Here is a 19,022-nt window from a genome sequence, read left to right on the forward strand (position 1 = left end):
TTGCTAATGGCCAAAATAAGTTTGATTTGCAGTAACTAAATTTATTAGATGTTCCTTATCAACCTTTAGGTCTTTTTAATTGGTTTAGGATCGTTTGTGAACATTTTCACATATGAAAGTGAGTTTTAACCATTGGACAAACTTTAATTTGTCTTATATGTCAAAGTCATTATGTAGTGGAACAAGTGATACTTTTGGAGTCATGATACATGTGACAGTCCCAGGTCCCGCACCAGCTGTGTGGCCTGGGCAAGTAAGTTGGGTGTAAGATGGGAATAGTAACCCTATGCAAATGAGATCAAATAATCAATGTGCCTAGTGCATTCCTGGCATGCCAGATACGAAGTAAGCACTGCAGATATTAGCTCCTACCTTTACTTTTCCCTGCCTTTTAGAGGATGAGTTGAAATTTTCAGTTTATAACTAGAAAATTTCACTAGAGAACAGGACTGTATATTCACTAGAGAATAGGACTATATATATTTTCAGTTTATAACTAGAAAATTTCACTAGAGAAAATTTAACTAGAGAACAGGATACCAATTAAGCGTTTTCGAGTGCCTGCTGTGTGTGTGCTGGTCTGGAGATACGAAGAAAAATCACTCATTAGCTCTGCCCACCCAGGAAAGAGTTATTTTTTTGATTACTGCTGTGAGCCAGATGCTGTTTCAGACGTGTTGCGTAGGCCCATTTAATTCCTGTGTCATACTACTGTCTGCATTTTACAGATGAGAAAACTGAGGCCACTAGGAGACCAGTGGCTGAGAGTCCCAGTTCCGGAGTCAATACAGACTTAAGATCCCGTCTCAGCTCTGCGCTAAGTAAAATCTTCCAAGTTTTTAGCCTCCGTAAGCCTCAGTTTCCCCACCTGTAGCGTGGGGTAGTAGGAGTCCCTAGCTCATATGGTAATAAGTAATTACCTAAGGCTGGACAACTGGTAGAGCAGGGATTTAAACGTTGGTCTTTCCATATCCAAAGAAGGGTTCTTTCAGGCTAGACCCTGCTGCTGGTAAGGGAAACAAAACCAAATACATTATTTCAGGGTATAGGAAGTTTGAGATCGTAAAGTTTTTGTTGCCTTTGTGTCTTGTGTCTTTTTCCCTTTTCTTCCTTTCTTGGGGGAGAGGGGGAGGGAGGGATGGATGGACGCATGGATGGATGGATGGATGGATGGATGGATGGATGTTCATGGATCCTGTTGTGTAAGTAAAAGTATATTTACTTTTCCAGGGCAGAATATATGGTTACAAGAGTAGGATTTCAAGACCAAGTCCACAGAAATTTAAAAGACACAAAGCTTAGCAAGTCTCTGAATTTCAGACAGCCTCTGAATTTAAGACAAAGAGTTTTACATACTCATAATTTGAAATGGGTAAACCAAAGGGGATTCAAGTACTCCTGTCAGTTGATAGTACTTACCCCTAAAGCCTGTGACAGTCAGGGGTAACCAGAAGTGGACCATGAGAGCATAAATAGGTACACCGTTCAAAAAGTCAGTGTCATAATAAATGTTACCATACAGAGGAGGCTTGGTATAATCTTATTTCAGCATCATATTTAGAAAGAGGTCAAATGACCTTCTTGTAAGCCACAAAAGTGAGAAGGAAAGTAGTGCTGTTTCTTGTCCACAAGCCACAAAAGTGAGAAGGAAAGCAGTGCTGTTTCTGGAGTATCCTTCACATACGTGTGTCCTGTTGCCCTTGTAACCCTGCCTCTTTCCCCCTAGCTCTTGGAGGCTGAATCTTTATAACACCTTTTAGGGTTTATTATTTCTCTCTCGTAGGGCCTCTTGGGATTTAGAATATATCTTTGTACTGCACTAATTGAAATATTGACACCATAAACTTGGTTTATGTTGAAACAGTCCTTCAAAAAGTCCAATCTGTGTACAGTTCAGCCGTCATGACATTCAGATAATACAAACATGAGAGAGAAGGTAGGAAGGAAGCCATAACGTGGAATGCGTGCTGAAGCAAGACTCAGGCTAAGAAGATGTAGAGGAGAGCTTAGAAATGTAGTAACTCTGACTAGCCTGCTATCAGGAGCCTGTGAAACACAAAAGGTTTGCTCCTTTAATTCAAAGAATCCAGCCATGTATACCAAAAATCCCCACAATGTTACATGTGACTCTGTCCATTTTGCTATATGCAAAGCAGAAATGATAGAAGCATTTTGAAGTAGTCACTTTAAAGAACGGTGGTCCAGGCTGGGCATGGTGGTTAACGCCTGTAATCCCAACACTCTGAGAGGCCGAGGCAGGACGAGTGCTTGATGCAAGGAGTTCAAGACTAGCCTGGGCAACATAGCAAGACCCTATCGCTGCAGAAAATTTAAAAATTAGCCAAGCATGGTGGTGTGCAGCTGTAGTCCCAGCTACTCAGGAGGAGGCTAAGATGGAAAGATCACTTGAGCCTAGGAGGGTGCGGCTGCAGTGAGCTATGATCACACCAATGTACTCCAGTCTTGGTGAGAGACAGTGAGACCCTGTCTTAAAAAAAAAAAAAAAAAAAAAGACAGTGGCCCATAGAAAGTCGTGAACCCTTTGAGAACCATTAGGAGCAGAGGGTCTCACATACTGAGAGTGGGCATCTGGCCATATTCATGTATGTCATACATGTACACATTCATCATGTACATACATACACTCATTCGTTTGCTAGTTAACGAGAGAGCAAGATAAATTGTGGAGCCTTGTATTTTTCACCTGAGTGGGTAGAGTTCTGTCACTGCAAAAGAAATGAAGCGTGTGGATAAAGATTGTGCATGTGTGCATCGTGTTCTTGAATCAGTGTACATAATCAGTGTACATAATGATGAAGTGATTTGGGCAGAGTCAGGAATTCTAAAAATTACAAAATTATCATGTAATACAGTAAACAGTATCTCACTTGGGTGTTGGGTATTATTTGCACAGGTGGATTTGCCGCTGCAGTCACCACACCTCTAGATGTGGCAAAGACAAGAATTATGCTGGCAAAGGTAAGTGGCAAAATAATGTAATGGAGACACTTCAGATGCTCATATCTGTTAGCACTAGGACTACACGTATATAAAGTAAACACAAACGGCTACCATTTACCTGTAATAGCATCTTATGCTGCCTGTGGAACCTCGAAGGAAACCGCCATTGATGGAACAATATCCCCAGTGTCTATATAACATTGTACCATGTCACAGGCATCTTCCCCTGTGTTATGTGAGCACATAGGGCTGGTAGGGCCACTGCCTGGTAATACTATCTTCAGATAAACTCTATTTTTACTGCTGACAAACCTAAGGCTCAGAGAGGTTGACGAGCCTCCTGCCATGTGGCAGGCTTTGAACCTAGGGTCACGGTTGGCCTTAACTGGATGAGTTAAGACAGTTGTCAGAAATGTTGAAACCATTTTGTTTAAGAGAAAAATTGTTTTAAAAAACCCCGCTAGATAGAGAGCTGAAAGAATGCCATACATATAACATACCGGAACCAAACCAAAACAAAAGAAGTCCTATGTTTTTGGAAAAGTAGAACAAATATGGCCAGATTTTAGTATGGAGGTGGCAGGATCCAACCTAAGAATGCTGATCATGTTGTAAATGGAACATTTAAACGGCACTCTATTAAATAGCTTTTTAGCTGCTTAGGCAAGTTTCATAGTTGTACCGTTTACACTAATGATTCCCTGCCCTCCTCACGTTGCTTCATGGTGCTTCTTTTTCCTGTTAAATAGTTCATCATTCATCTCGCGAGTTCTGATAAGCAGAGCCTCCCGTGTGGCGTGGGCCACATCCCTGCTTGCCTGCATATCTGAGCGTAAACGCTTCTGGGCAAGCGAGCCAGGTCCTGATTGCCAAGAAACTCCCTGGTATCTGACACTGTGTCCTAGATGAGGGTGATGGGGAGCTGTGCGTCTGAGGATATCTGAGAGGCAAGTGTGTGATTGGGAGCTTCAGAAGATAACAGGTTTCTCTTTGTTCACACAGGCTGGCTCCAGCACTGCTAATGGGAACGTGCTCTCTGCCCTGCATGGGGTCTGGCAGTCACAGGGGCTGGCAGGGTAAGACGAGGAACGCCCTCCCGCCTTTCTTCCTCTCCACCACTCCTCCTCCTTTAGCCTGACTGTGGATGAACACCTCTCCTTCCCTTCTGCTTATGTTCTGCTTTGAGTTTCTGTATATTGTGCAAAATATTCTAGTTGATGTTGTATATATGAGAGAACGTAGCACATCAAATTGACGGAGTATTCCAATCAGGCACTTCTCAGCCTTGCCCATCTTGATGTTAGATGGAATTCACATGGGTGGCCCTCACCAGGGTCTGGGCTGCAGCAGTGATAAAATGGGCTTCTGGTTACACAGTGCAGATATACAAGGGAGTGAAGGTAACATTGCTAGAAGAAAGCATTTGTGGTTTTGATGTGTTTAACTATTATTAGTAACAAATTACTTTCAACGTACCACAGTACAGGTGGGATGACTCCACAATTAGCATCAGTTGAGAACCATTGTACTACAGAAGTGCCTCAAACTTCTAGCTTCATGTCCTAAAAAGGTCTCTCTGCAAGATATTTCACCATTGCTTTGACACCGTAAACTTGTAAAGCCACCTGAATGTTGGGATCTTACAGGCATGTGAAATGATGATTTTTCTCTTAGGGACCATGTACCAGGGATTTTCTTGCAAGAGCAAAGCAGTGGCCTCCCTTTGGAGAGGGTCGGCAGCTGCCTGGACTTCAGGCGTCTCAGCTGGCAGTGCCGCCTCCTCATCCTGATGCCGAGTTGGATCACTTATTTGATGGTAGTTTTTGTGTACCTTTGGCAGTTTTAATCTCAGCTATTTGATGGTCTGGAGAACATGAAGTAGGTGAGTCAGGCCCCAGTTAAAGTTTTTGTAGGAGAGCAGCCCATCCTAGATTGAAATTTTCCAGTTGGAAGTTTGAAAAATAGGTGATATTGGATGGTTTTGTTGAATGTGACAACTCTGAGGGATTGATGTTGGGTGCCTGAAGGGTGTCACGGTTTTGAAACAAGAACTGGGGTGAAGCCAGAGGAATCATTGGCTGTTGACGTCTAGTGAGAGCGTGGGAAGGGCCGAGTGGGGGCGTGTGTGCTGGGAGCCTGCCACTTAGGACTGCCATATCGTGAGCGCTGCTTGTATGTGTGGCACGTTCATTCTGCTGCCAGTTCCACAGCAAACAAAGGAATGGTGTGAGAAAAATGAGTCCTGAAGCCACTTAGCCAGTAGCAGGTACACGGTCTTTATGGGCTGGGTGAGGTGCTCACACCTGTCATCTCAGCACTTTGGGAGGCTTTGAAGCAGGAGGGTTGCTCGAGGTTAGGAGTTTGAGACCATATGGCAAGACTGTGTCTCTAAAAAATAAATAAATAAATTAGCCTGGTGTGCTGGCACGCACCTGTAGTCCCAGCCACTCAGGAGGCTGAGCGATCGTTTGAGCCCGGGAAGTCGAGGTTGTAGTGAGTCACAACTGCGCCACTGCACTCCAGCCTGGGTGACAGCAAGACCCTGTCTCAGAAAACAACAACAACAAAGTTCTTATGTGTTTCAAATAGCAGTTGGACTACATACCACAGAGAAGTCACATTCAGTGGCTTTTTTGGACTAGAAAGCCAAACTGCCACATTTCAGTGTCTCACTGATTCCAGTGTAGTTCATGCTTGATTCTGTGGCAGCTGTCGGGCGGACCTCTCCTGTCGACCTTAGCTTTGTGGAGCTGTGCAGAGCCGTAGCCCCTCTGCCTTTCTGCACACAGTGGTGGCAGGTGGGGATGGCATGATCGACTGGCAACCCCGTGGCCCCGAAAGCTGGTAGGAGTTGAGTAGATTGAAGATCATCTTCCCTGTGCTGGTTGTGGCATGTATTATACTTGACATTATAAAACTAAGCAGTGCCAGAAATACAGGCAGAAGAGGGGTGTCTTCCTCAGGCCAGGGGCCCGTCTCTGTCCCCATTGTCAGCTCTGTAAAGGTCATCTGGATTTTTTTGCTTACCTATCTTCTGAAAGTGTCAGAAGTCATGGGCTCTAGTCAGTCTCTTGAGAGCATTATAGACAGCAACGGTTGTCACTTAAGGGAGTTCTGATTAGCCCCTTATTAATGATTAAAGACAATAAATAATTTGACCAAAAAACAGTCACAGAAAAACCTGGGCTGTTGTGAACAGAGGTCCCAGGCATCCTCAGCCTGAAGGTGTCTCCGCCGGCTTCTTCTGTTGGGTCTCCAAGCACACAGCGCTGCTGCCACCTCCTGTCTCCTCCCCTGGGCGCGCACTAAGTTTACCAGTTACTACTTGGGTTTTCCAGCAGACACCATCTCCTCACCTTGGGATGGAAAGGTGCTGCCCTCTCGGGGTCAAGTAAGATGGCGACCACTTTTATCTTTCTGTGTGGTCCACGCAGGTGAAGACTTAGTTCTGGCACGTACTGGGAATACACATATAAGTAGAAATGTATTACTAAACAAACACCGCGTGTTCATTCAGCCCAGTAGCCGAAGGCAGATGGGGAGCCTGCCCACCCTGGATGGCCCCTTTCTGGTTTTCTTCACTCATCAGCTGGCTTTCTGTTTTTGTTGTGTGCCCTTTATGTAGTAGCTGCCACTGCCGCGAGCATCCCTTTCTGCCTGGCACTGGAAGTGCTTACATTTGTTCTCATTTAATCTGTGGGCACTAGAACGCGCTCCTGCTCAACTCAAAAGTCTTCACCTGCGAGACTGGCTGGGGCCTTCACTGTTCACATTACTCCACGTTAAGGCCGTAATTACGTTAATAGATTCAGTGGTCATCTATTGAAACCATAAACTGCTTCCATCTGCCTCTTGCCAGGAGCAGCTGAACTTGTGAGTGGCAGAAGCTGAACAAGACACTGGCGTTTAGAAATAAGTAAGGTAGTCAAGGCGGAGAACTTTGTGGCCAGTGTGGTCTCCTGCAGCTCGGCATCTGCTGACTGCCCGTCTAGCACCCTTTCCTTCATAATATGGTAGGAGCAGGGAGGCTCAGCTGTTTTTCAGGCGGGAAGGACATAGTGGTAATTTATGAGTTTTTGTCCTCACCACCCACCCCATGCAAAAACAATATGCATGATGCTGAGCTTTTTTTTTTTTTTTTTTTGGTTTTCAGTACAATTTTCATGGTTATTTTTGGACAAGTAATAGGGGTCCTTAATTTTATGTGCAGTATTTTAATGATTTAAACCCTTAGCTAGCTAACTAAAAAGGGCCTCACAAAACTCTTGAATCTCCCATTTTCCTTAGAAGTGCTGAGTGCTGCAAACAGGGGGAGGCTGCTCAGCCTCCTCCAACAGCTCAAAGGTCTTGGGAGAAAGGAGGCAGCCAGGTGCTGGAAGCAGCCTGCAGGGACCGCCACGTTTCTCTCCAGGCCACCAGCTTGCTTGTCACGGAGGCTTTTCCTGTATCTTAAAGGATGCATAGCTACTGTTGGTGTAACTTGACCATTTTTTCAGTTTTCTTCCGTAGACCTGACCAGAAGTCTTTTCACTGGCGTATGCACTAGGTCTGCCTTTATAACTTCTTCTGCTTACAGAAGTAATATAGGCATATTTTGTTTAATTGCACTTCTCAGATAGTGCATTTTTTCCCAATTGAAGGTTTGTGGCACCCCTGCATTGAGGGAGTCTTTCAGTGCCCTTTTCCAGTAGCACATGTCCACTTTGTGTCACATTTGGTAATTCCCACCTTTCAAGTGTTTTCATTATCGTATCTGCTGTGGTGATCTGTGATCGGCCATCTTTCATGTTACTGTCATTGTTTTGGGGCATCACACACTGTGTCCACCGAAGACAGCAAACTTAATCGACAAATGTGGTGTGGGTTCGGGCTGGGTCACCAACTGGCCATTCCCTGTCTCTCTCCCTTTCCTCAGGCCTCTATTCTGTGAGAGACAATATTGCAGTTAGGCCAATTAATCCTCCAGTGGCCTCTGAGTGTTCAAGTGAAAGGAAGAATCACACCTTTCTCATTTTAAATAAAAATCTCGGGCTGGGCATGGTGGCTCACATCTGTAATCCCAGCATTTTGGAGGCCAAGGTGGCAGATGGCTTGATCCCAAGAGTCCAAGACCAGCCTAGGCAACATGCCAAACCCTGTCTCTCCAAAAAGTACAAAAATTAGCTGGGCATGGTGGTGTGTGCCTGTGTCCCAGCTACTTGGGAAGCTGAGGTAGGAGGGTCACCTGAGCTCAGCAGGCAGAGGTTGCTGTGGGCCATGATCGTGCCACCGCACTCCAGCCTGGGTAGCAGCAAGACCTTGTCTCAAAAAAAAAAAAAAAAAAAAAAAAAAAAATTAAAAATAAAAGGTGGAAATGATTAAATTTAGTGAGGAAGGCATGTGGAAAGCTGAGATAGGCCAGAATCTAGGCCTCTTGTGACAGTTAATCAAGTTGTAAATGCAAAGGAAAAGCTCTTGAAGCAATTAAGAAGTGCTATCCGGCGAATACACTAAATGATAAGTGTAACAGCCTCACTGCAGATATGAAGAAAGTTTGAGTGGTCTGGATAGAAGATCAGACCAGCCACATCCTCTTAAGCCAAAACCTAAACCACAGCAAGGTGCTAACTCTCTTCCATGAAGGCTGAGAGAGGTGAGGAAGCTGCAGAGTTTGAAGCTAGGAGAGGTTGATTCATGAAGTTTAAGGACAGAAGTTATCTCTGGAACACAAAAGTGTAAGGTGAAGTGGCAAGTGTTGATGGAGAAGCTGCAGCAAGTTATCCAGGAGATCTAGCTCAGATCATCGGTGAAGGCGCTAACAGTAAACAACAGATTTTCAATGTAGATGAAACAGCCTTCTATTAGAAGATGTCATCTAGGACTTTCCGAGCTAGAGAGGAGACATCGATGCTTGGCCTCAAAGCTTCAAAGGACTGGCTGACTCCCTTGTTAGGGGCTAATGCAGCTGGTATCTTTAAGTTGAAGCCAGTGCTCATTGACTCTTCTGAAAATCCTAGAGCCTTTAACAATGATGCTAAATCGACTCTGCCTCTGCCATAGTAATGGAACAACAAAGCCTGAGTGACAGCACATCTCTTTACAGCATGGTTTCTGGAATATTTTAAGCCCGCTGCTGGGACCTAGTGCTCAGAGGAAAAGATTGCTTTTAAAATACTACTTCTCATTGACAGTGCACCTGGTCACCCTGGAGTTCTGCTGGAGATGAATGCTGTTCTCTTGCTTGCTAACAACATCCATTCCTTGGTCCGTGGAACAAGGAGTAATTTTAACTTTCAGGTTTTATTATTTAAGAAATCCATTTCATAAGGCTACAGCTGCATCGACAGTGATTCCTTTGCTGGATGTGGGCAAAGTAAATTTCTGGAAGCCTTCTAGAAAGGAGTCACCATTCTAGATACCAGTAAGAACATTGGTGGCTTCATAGGAGGAGGTCAAAATATTGACCATGCTAATAAGACTTTGGAAAAAGTTGATTCCCATCCTCATGGCTGACTTTGAGAGGTTCAAGACTTCAGTGGAGGGAAACACATACTAGATGTACTGGAAATAGCAAGACCACTATAGTTAGAAGTGGAGCCTGAAGATGTGATGAATTGCCACAATCTCATGATTAAACTCGAATGGATGAGGAATTGGTTCTTACGGATGAGGAAAGAAAGTGATCTATTGAGGTGAAGCTACTCCTGGTGAAGATATGGTGAACATTGTTGAAATGACAATAAAGGATTTAGAATATTTCATCAATTTAGTTGTGAAAACAGTGGCAGAGTTTCAGATGATTGACTCCAGTTTTGAAAGAGGTTCTACTGTGGGCAAAATGTATTGTGTGCTACAGAGAAATCTTTCATGAAAAGTAGAGTCCATCAACGCAACAATTACAATTTTTAGAAATTTCCACAGCCACTCCAACCTTCAGCAGCCACTATCCTGGTCAGTTAGCAGCCATCAATCAAAGCAAGACCCTCTAGCAGCCAAAAGATTACAACTTACTGCAGGCTCAGATGCTCATGAGCATTTTTTTAGCAATACAGCATTTTAAAATTAAGGTATGTATAATTTTTAGACATAATGCTACTGCATACTTAGTAGACTACAGTATAGTGTAAACATAACTTTTCGGTGCCCTAGGAAACCCAGAAATTTGAATGGCTTGCTTTATTGCAATATTCACTTTATTATGGTGGCCAAACTTCTCCTGGGACCAAACTTGAAATATCTGAGTCATGCCTATACTCTTGGTCAAAAGGTTCAAAGGTTATGGAAGCATGGGCCAGGAATGTGTCCTGTAATCCTTAGGCAGCAGGCATTCAGTTTAGGGTTTAGGACACATCCCTGGCATGCCTTTTAGACATGGAATCATAGCCCTTGGACTTGGTTTTATAAACCTGTTTTGTAATTTTTTTATGTTGGCATCTGTGTATTTCCTCATCTTTATCAGCTACATAATCATCCACTGTATGTTTGTAGTGTGCCGTAACTGGTATCACCAGCAGCAATGCCACAGTGAAGATGTTTGCACAAATATCTGAGTAGGCACTGGGGGTGGGGGGGGGGGGCAGTTTTAAAGAATGAATCCTTAATTTATATCCTCGTCGCATTGTAGTTTCACCTTGCATTTCTCTGATGATTCTACATTGCACCTTGGCTGGTGAGCAGCCTTCTGTGGTACCAAGGGACTGTGCAGGTGAAAGCGTGCTGCCCCCTTCACAGCCACAGCCCATTTGCCTTTCATGCCTTTAGACAGAAAAGGAACACAGGGAATCCATGGAGGTTCGACTCATTGTTGTGATGTCAGGTTTTGGGGTCTCAAAGGACGAAATGCAACGGAGTCAGTGGGCAGAGCAGCAGCATTGCCCAAAAACCTCTGCACCGAGCGAACCCCTGGAGACCACTTTAGAGGTCTGGGCTGGGAAGTGCCTTCCAGCCTTACCTAGGATTCAGCTCTTTAACGCCTTTTTAAAAAAGTCAATTTCATCTCTCAAAGGGAAAAATGGCATGAAAGTTTTAGAACTATTATTGGGACAGCGCCATTACTTGCCTTATTTGGGAGGGTTCACAAGTGAGCTGTTTACAAGTGAGTGTTCACAAGTGAGTGGTAGTTAGCCACTAATGAGCATGGTGTACTGAGCCGAGCAAGCTGTAGGTATTGGAATTTAACCTTTCTTTTAAATACACACAACATTAAAAATCCTGTTTTTTCCCCTAGATTATTTGCAGGTGTCTTCCCTCGAATGGCAGCCATCAGTCTGGGAGGTTTCATCTTTCTGGGGGCTTATGACCACACGCACCGCTTGCTGTTGGAAGTTGGCAGAAAGAGTCCTTGAAGCAGAGACAGCTTCACCTCCACTTCTGTCAAGAGAGGGGCCTGCAGTGTAAACCCTCTTCCGCTGAGCAGCTATCTGAACTATAGGCCCCAGTGCTGAAGACCAGTTCTGCCAAGATGCCGGCATCGAGATTGTGCCATCCGTGGTGTAGGCTGGCTGGTATGAAGTCATTGGCCTGTATGCCAGAGAGCTGAGAGATGAAAACGGGGTGTGTGGCGGTACTCTGAACAATTTCCTCAGAACCTCTTAATAAATAAGTTTGGTATTGCTGAGGCCAGGCCTTTCAGAGCTTTCATTTGATCTGTATCTGATCTTTCATTTCCTGCCACCTGATGGTGGATTCAGCAGAAGGCAAGATGGTTAGAATTTTAAAAGAATAGCTTGTTTGGGAAAAGGAGACTTGGGGAAGAAGTTGTATATGTGGGTGTTTCTCCCCCTAGTTAATTCTTGTTGTGTAAGGTTAGGCTTTGTTGAAAAAAGAATGAACTACACAGGTGCATAGCAAGCATTCTTTCTGGGTAACTAGGCTGCTGGTTTTAATTACCCTCAGATTTCACCCATAAAAACACACGATGTATTATTTTACAGAGATGTGTCCAGCGCCCCCTGTGGTGTGTGAGAGAGAGCAGCTGCAGCTCAAGTGACTAGGTGGGCCCAGCTGGCTTCGTGCAGGAGGACAGGGTGGGTGAGCCATTCTTGCCATTCTCCGTGTCAGGCTGAAAGGAGGGCCTGGGCCAGCTTTGAAAACAACATTGCTAGAAGTAGGCAGGATGAAATGGAAAGGTCACCACACTTTGGGATTTTAGAGCTTGACTAACAAGCTCCAGGCATAGAAGAATTCAGAACGAAATCTCAGGAATCTAGCTGTGTTGTCTGCCCCGGAGCAAACAGTATATGATTTTGCTTTGCCTATTTTTTTTTTTCCTTTTTTGGGGAAAGATAATTAAAGGCAGAATGACTGCGTTTGTAAAAGAAGGACCACCAACTGTACTGACATTTATAAATGAACCTTTATTAAAGACACTTCAATGCCATCTGTTAGACACTTCAATATTTTACATGGTTTTCAATGTACACTGTACCAAAATTTCTATAAATAAATAACTTTGTACATAAAAGTAATACTTCCTCTTTCACATTGCCTCTCAGAAGCAGCAAATTCACATATTTTGTGGAAGTAAGATTAGTCAGTTAACTGTCAACAAAATTCTAAATGTGCTTACCTTTTGAACAGTGATGACACCTGACAGTAATTGTTAACTATTTTCTCCGTAACTCCCTTCAGCTTTTGGCCAAAGGAACATTTTAAGGACCTTGTTTCTATGTAAGTTAAGTTTTACTAAATTACACATTGGCACTCACAAGATGGTTAGCTACCAGTCTCAAAAGTGCAAATATACCCAGAACCCAGGTCAAGGTCTAAGTCTTTTCCAGTCCCAGCTCAGTTTCATCTGTGCGTGGGAATGGCATGGACAGGCCTGCTCTGGATCCTCAGTAGAAATGAAATAAGGTAGCCCTGAAAAGAAAGAACTTCCTCCTTTCTATCCCCCAAGGCCAATGTAATACTCACTCATTATATTGGCAGAACGAAAACAGCACTATAGAAAAATCCACAGGTACCAACACCAGCAGCCTTTACCTTAATTAAAAGTCTCAACTAGCGATCGAATGATACTGAGAAGGCCACATTTGCTTTTATCATAAAATCTGAGGAGGAGGAAAGGCAGTGCTTAATTAACTGTTCTGACCATTTGCTTGTGATGGATTAACAACCCTCATTCTATGCCTTAAAGACAGGACTTAAACCTAAAAGGAAAAGCCATTCACTGCAAGCGTGGATGGCACCCTGCACCCCTGGCTCTACAGGGAGGCCTGTTGCAGGGGCATCCACACATGACCAGTGCTCTCCTGAAGCTCCTTCCAGCGCACGTGGAGTCTGACCGGGCAGCAGTCTAGGGGTCTGTCTACGAAGTGCAATACAAATCCAAGGCCTTCCCTCCGTCCCATCCCCACCAAAAACTCCTGCTAACAAATGTGGTTGTAGCCTCTATAAATTCCAGCCATGCGTTAAGGCACCAGAACTATTTCCCCACCCCCCTCCAAAATTAAACAGCAACCTGATATGAAAAATATTGTCAAAATTGTATAATTTTTTCTGTATAATTTTTTTCTGTTAACCATGCACTAAAGATTAAAATAGCCTCTGTAAAAGATAAGATATATATGAAATCTCTGAAAACTCTTATGTACAATGGTATCAAATACTTTTTCTGCCTTTTGTACACAAATCCCCTCTTGCGTTTCTGTGCTTCAGATGCAAGTCCTGTGAGTGACTGATACTCCACATGGAAGTTACAACTATGTACAGATGAGTGACGCTTGAACCCAAGCTTCCTCACAGCCTCTCCTACCTCTCTTTCCCGTAGAGACTGGCATGACAAGAGCTGAGGTAGACAAAACCTAGCTTTTTGGTGCCAACAGCAGTGGCACCCTCTGTTTCCCGGGGAGCTGTCCTGTCAGTGGCGTGGACTCGGGACTGGAGTCGCACGCTTTGGGGAGATGGCCATTGGAAACAAGCAAGTGCTGGGCTGCCGTGCGCTCTGGACTGCCTGAAGTTAACGAAGATGCAGGCTGTAGCTCTGCATAGTCCGGGTCGTACAACCTTGCTAAAGTCCAGGAAGAATCCCCTACAAGGAAAGAAAGGACCTGTCAGACCCCCACTTGACCATTGAAGCAGCTCCCAACCCACCTGGTAGTAACTCCTCAGAAGACAGTAAAAAGTTACCTTTCCCATCTAGAGATGCCATTGGCTTTTTCTTCACAGCCGTCAGCATTCTATCATGGTTACTGGGGTAGAGCGACCCCTGGCACTCGGAGCAGGACCCAGCAGCAGTCCCGCTGCACTGGTGATGTGGAAAATGCTCTTGGTCACTCCCACCCGGCTCCAGGCCATTTGGCTGCACGCTGTCTCTGGACACAGGCTGGGGGTGGAAGTCTTGTTCCCTGGAGTAACAGTCCACTTCAGTGTTGCAGTCACTGCATACAACCCGGCCACCATGTTCTGAAGGACAGCGCCAAAGACGGGTTAGAGCCACTGCTGTGGGAGTCTTCATGCCCACGCAGAGAACAGGCTGCTCAGCTCCGCTGTGCAAGGTGAGAACCCTGACTGCAAACACTGTATGCGTGCTTCCTCTTTCCCCCAACTGTGTCCCCAGAAAAAGGACTGGGCAAACACCAAGCCACTCATGAACTGTGGGGTCTTTCATGTTTACAGTGAATTTCATACTCAGAGAATATAGTCTTACTACTTCAGGGGGCAAAGGGCCATCAGCGTTAGGTACTATGCAGTGTTGGGTCTTTTCAACAGTTAGAAATTAAGCCTCAAAATAGCCCTGGTGAAAAGGTGCTGACTGAAACTCTACATTTTATTTGTGCCTTGCCCCTTATTTAAGTTGCTTATAAATCTAGAAAATTCACGCTTAGGCTTCCATGCCATAGATTTATTTAGGAGAACTATTCTGGAATTAAGAGAGCCAGGCCTAAGCTTCCCATTTCTATACTGAATACCAAATTTGGAGACAGCTGTGGACTAAGAATGTGTCTCCCCCTTTGATGTACTGACTAGGTCAGCCCCAATTTCCACTTCAGAAAGAAACTACTTCCGACGGGAAGCATCTCATACCCATCTTCTGCGGCCCAGGTGTCCCTTCCGCTTTCTCCGTCGCTTTCCACGGCTCTTTGTGATAACCAGTACAGAGCTTTGGCTGCCTGCAGGCAACGCTGTGAGCGTCGGCCTCTGGAAAGTGGCTTGCATCTCTTGGACAGACACCTGCAGTGAATTCCAACACGATTAGAAACTCTGGGCTTGGTATTTCACAGTAAGCCTTATGAAAGGAATGAGCAAGGCCACTAGAATAGTCATTTTCTAAGAAGTTCTTCAGAGCGGTGGGGCTGTTGGTCTGGCAAGCAGCGTGTTTTCTATCACTGCTTCCAGGCAGGTACGCCGGCCTTGTGAAATGAGCAGCTCATTTCTCTACAAGGTGAGCCTCTACGGTCTCAGGCAAGAGCTCAGAGGCCCCCACCATTGGAAGTACCTTATCCTGGTGACAGCTTTCCAGTGTAAGACTGGCTCACAGAGCAGACCCGGGCACATTCCCCATGTAAGGAATGGGCTGGTTGGGTTCATGCCCCGTAATGCCCTTTCCAGCTGCTACTCCAGGCAAGCCTACTTTATCCTGCCAGGGAGGTACTAAGCCCAATCCAGTGGCTTCCTTGGGCGGGGGGACAGGACTTTAAAACCTTGCAGAACTCATAAAGACTGGTCCAAAATAGCAGCCCTTAGTCACAGACTAGAAGTCACAGCCTTCTAGTTCACCAAGTGTGCCCCGTCTGATGCCAGGTACCTGCCCTGCAAAGAGCTGGAGGCCACCTCCAGCACCCGGAAACGTGGTCACAGCAGAGCTCTGCTTCATGGTTACTGAGGCCTTACCGTTGCTCTCAATGTGTCCATTGGCCTGAGGGCCACCCTCGGTCCTGACCACGGTTTCTTGTCGGTCAGAAAGGGTCCCCTGAGAAGAGAGGTAGCTTGGCACATCTGGTGGCACGATGGTTTCATCTGCAAGAAGACAGGACAAATAAAACACCAGGGTCTCAGTCACAAGAAATGCAGACACACGTTCACTATCAGGCTCAGAAAGGGGATCCTCCCAGTGACAACCATCAGGGCTGTGCACAGAGATGGCATGGAGTCCATGTATGCAATAGGCCCTCCCAGAACCTGCTCAGCCTTACTCTACACCCAGTGTGAAGAGCGCAGCCGGCAGATGCCACAAGAGGTAGAGACCAGTGATGGGAAGGGAGCCAGGATTCACAGAAGCACCGCACTGGGAGATTGTTTCAGGAACAACCTACTACATGGCAGCAGGGCCTGTGCATAGATGGCCTCTGAGTTACCAAGGAGAGGGAAAACTGCAGGGTGCGTCAGTTACTTATATATGAGAGTATTCCTGTTTAAGGTTAAATTACTCAAAGTTAAAATGGAATTAGTGGGACTAAAGCCTCAGGAGTTCTGAAGACACTGCGATTCTTTCAACAGCCACTGGAACCCGGCCCAGTTCCCCAGCATCACTGCCATTCCTCCCTCCTTGAAAGTCAGCTCCGCTGGCAGCGCCTGACCTGTGTTGGTGACACTGTACTCTTCACTCTTCTTCCTGGTCTGGTAGATGATGCACACCCAGACCAGTGACGTCAGGACGATGCTGCTCACGACGGCAATGGTGAAAATGCCTACCGTGGTCCCGTCCTTCCTGCAGCCTGCTGCGGGCAGGACACTCAGCTGGCTGTGAGCTCGTTCCGTGCCCAGGGTGTTGGACAACTCACAGGTGTATCGGCCCGCGTCCTCTGCCACCACGTTCTGAACCACAAGAAGCTGGTTGTCAGGGGTCAAGTGGTGCCGCTCAGTGAGGCTCAGTGGGCGGTCCCCCTTGAACCAGGTGATGCGGGGCGGAGGGTTCCCCGTCGCTTTACATTGGAGGGCCACTGTTTCTCCCGCAGATACCACACGGTCTTCCAAGGGCACCGCCAAGGATGGGGTCTCTACAAGAGGGCAGCAGAGATCTGAGTCATTCTCAGAGCCGCAGTTGCTCTGGCGCTGCCCTGTCTTCTGGACAACGGACAATCCAACGTATCAATGAGATGCATCTGACATTTTGTATCAGAGTGGCAAGTTTTGGAGAAGACCCTTCGACCCACTAAGTCATCTCCGTTCTGGGGGGTGCTTCCACAGGGACAGTGAACCTCTGCTGACAAAAGCCCCCGCTATTCCCTAACTGTCCTGTGTCCCTATTCTTGACCAAGCCCACATCCATCCTGTCCAATTCTTAGAATGTTCTATATCTAAACCCTATGAAGACTCTGAATTCACCAGCTATCATTTCTTTTAAAGAGAGAGAACCACTTAAGAAAAATTAATTCAAAAAGCAGCCCCAAATTTCAAACAGGGTTGAAAGGCCTACCACACATACCACCCCTGGCCACACAGAGCATTTGAGAGTCTCTCTCTCTCTCTCACACACACACACACCCCCGTGGAGCAATAGCCAAACCTAAGACAGTCAGGGTGGCATTAGCTGAAATGGAGCCGGCCGAGTTCTGGGCAGTACAGCTGTAAACGCCTGCGTCGTCTATTTTCACATCAGTGATGAAAAACACGTCGTCATCTGGCATGACATGCATACGTCGCTCACGGGCGGCGGGGAAATCCGTGCCTCCATCCTTCTGCCAGGCAATCTGAGGGTTCGGGTGACCTGTGGCAGCACATTCGAGGCGGGCCATGGTGGTGGTCCGGATGGTTATGTCGTGGGGCGTTTTGGTGAATGATGGCAACACTGGAAAACATATGTATACAGGGTCGGGTTATGGGTCGGCTAGATGCAAAGCCAGGAAGTCTTCTGGCAAACACCTACCTGTCACTGTGCCCAGTGCCAGTTCACTTCCTTTCTCCCAATGTCTGCCCAGGACCACTCCTGCCACCTGTGAATCAGGAACCCCCAGCTTCTCCCACCACAGCTGGAACACTTCCATCAGCCTTGCCTTGTACAGCCTAGGCTGGCTATAGTCCCTTCAAAGCAAAGGCTTTTGCTCTACATAGCAGTGTCTATACGGGGGTTGCAGGGGGTGCCCATTCATGCAAGGTAGGGCCTGATGTTTGCCTGCCTTAATTACCCACCAGGAAAGACGCTGTGGAGATGGAATTACAGAGGGAAGGCAGGCATGCCTCCACCCTGGGAGAGCAATGGGATGGCTCATCCGTTTGGACGGGTGTTCATGGGATGAATGGGATGGCTCATCCATTTGGACGGGTGTTTACCAAGGGTGTTCCTGCCCACCGCTGTATACCCAGGCAGGAAGCATTCAGTTTGCTAGCTTGCTCAGCCTAAAGATCGATGTCCCGACAGAGTGGGATGCATCCAGCCACATGTCAGGCACCACTGTAGTTCCTGTCAACGTTAATTTGGGGGAGAGTCTAACAGTTCCCTGAGTCTTCCAGAAACTGTGAGGACTTGGAATAAGCAAAGACAACCCGACCACACTGTGGTAAAGCAGGTGTCTCCCCATGATCTGTGGGGGCTTAAAGAGCACAGCAGATCCAGCATTCTGATGATTCTCAAGCCAATTCTTTTTAACTAGAGGGTTAGTAATCAGGATAACTCCATTAGGTTACTGGGGTGGGATAGTAAACTATTCAAGCTATCTACTCCCCACCCTTTGCTCCAAACACAAAATAACACATGGTCCCCTTGACAAGCTCTAAGGCTGGTTAATGAGTAAAAACCTGTCAACTGCCAGGACACTGTCTGTTTCAGGCCAGGGTTCACACCAGCCTTGCACTCCACAGCCTCTGGAGCAGTAGCCAGCCTCTGACTCCAATGCTGTACTGTCTACTCAAACAGCAGCTTCCCCAGGATAAGGGGATGTTTGGAATTTGGAAACCAGATTATCTTGGCTTACAGAGGATAAGAAATGGACAAAAACACAAGGCTAAGCTCTCCACAATTTGACCTAATATAATAACTAGGTTTTTTTTTTTTTTTTTTTTTTGGAGACAGAGTCTGGCTCTGACACCCGAGCTGGAATGCAGTGGAGTGATCTCGGCTCACTGCAACCTCCACCTCCTGGGTTCAAGCAATTCTCGTGCCTCAGCCTCCTGAGTAGCTGGGATTACAGGCATGTGCCACC

The 19,022-nt window shown here is 46.1% G+C and overlaps 2 protein-coding genes across 5 annotated transcripts in view; one reads left to right on the plus strand and one right to left on the minus strand.

The window, feature by feature from the left end:
* The window catches only part of SLC25A26 (solute carrier family 25 (S-adenosylmethionine carrier), member 26), a 176,997-nt gene extending 164,594 nt beyond the window's left edge, over positions 1–12,403 (plus strand). For 2 of the 4 annotated variants that reach the window (XM_011980353.1, XM_011980351.1), the window contains exons 8-10: positions 2,915–2,979; positions 3,964–4,037; positions 11,168–11,558. In XM_011980353.1, the coding sequence (XP_011835743.1) occupies positions 2,915–2,979; positions 3,964–4,037; positions 11,168–11,285 (257 nt within the window). In that variant the 3' untranslated portion in view covers positions 11,286–11,558. Of the gene's footprint in view, positions 1–2,914; positions 2,980–3,963; positions 4,038–11,167 lie in introns of all 4 variants that reach the window. The other 2 variants (XR_001006119.1, XM_011980352.1) reach the window with 2 other exon arrangements.
* Positions 12,404–13,074: 671 nt separating this feature from the next.
* Positions 13,075–19,022, minus strand: part of LRIG1 (leucine-rich repeats and immunoglobulin-like domains 1) — a 92,628-nt gene continuing 86,680 nt past the window's right edge. Inside the window, exons 13-18 of the mRNA XM_011980359.1 lie at positions 17,390–17,671; positions 16,461–16,880; positions 15,775–15,900; positions 14,968–15,114; positions 14,071–14,346; positions 13,075–13,972 (exon numbers count right to left, since the gene is read on the minus strand). Coding sequence (XP_011835749.1) covers positions 13,746–13,972; positions 14,071–14,346; positions 14,968–15,114; positions 15,775–15,900; positions 16,461–16,880; positions 17,390–17,671 — 1,478 coding nt within the window. The 3' untranslated portion in view covers positions 13,075–13,745. The remainder of the gene's footprint in view (positions 13,973–14,070; positions 14,347–14,967; positions 15,115–15,774; positions 15,901–16,460; positions 16,881–17,389; positions 17,672–19,022) is intronic.

This window comes from Mandrillus leucophaeus, unplaced genomic scaffold (genome assembly GCF_000951045.1).
Source record: "Mandrillus leucophaeus isolate KB7577 unplaced genomic scaffold, Mleu.le_1.0 Scaffold210, whole genome shotgun sequence".
In the NCBI taxonomy this organism is placed as follows: Eukaryota; Metazoa; Chordata; class Mammalia; order Primates; family Cercopithecidae; genus Mandrillus; species Mandrillus leucophaeus.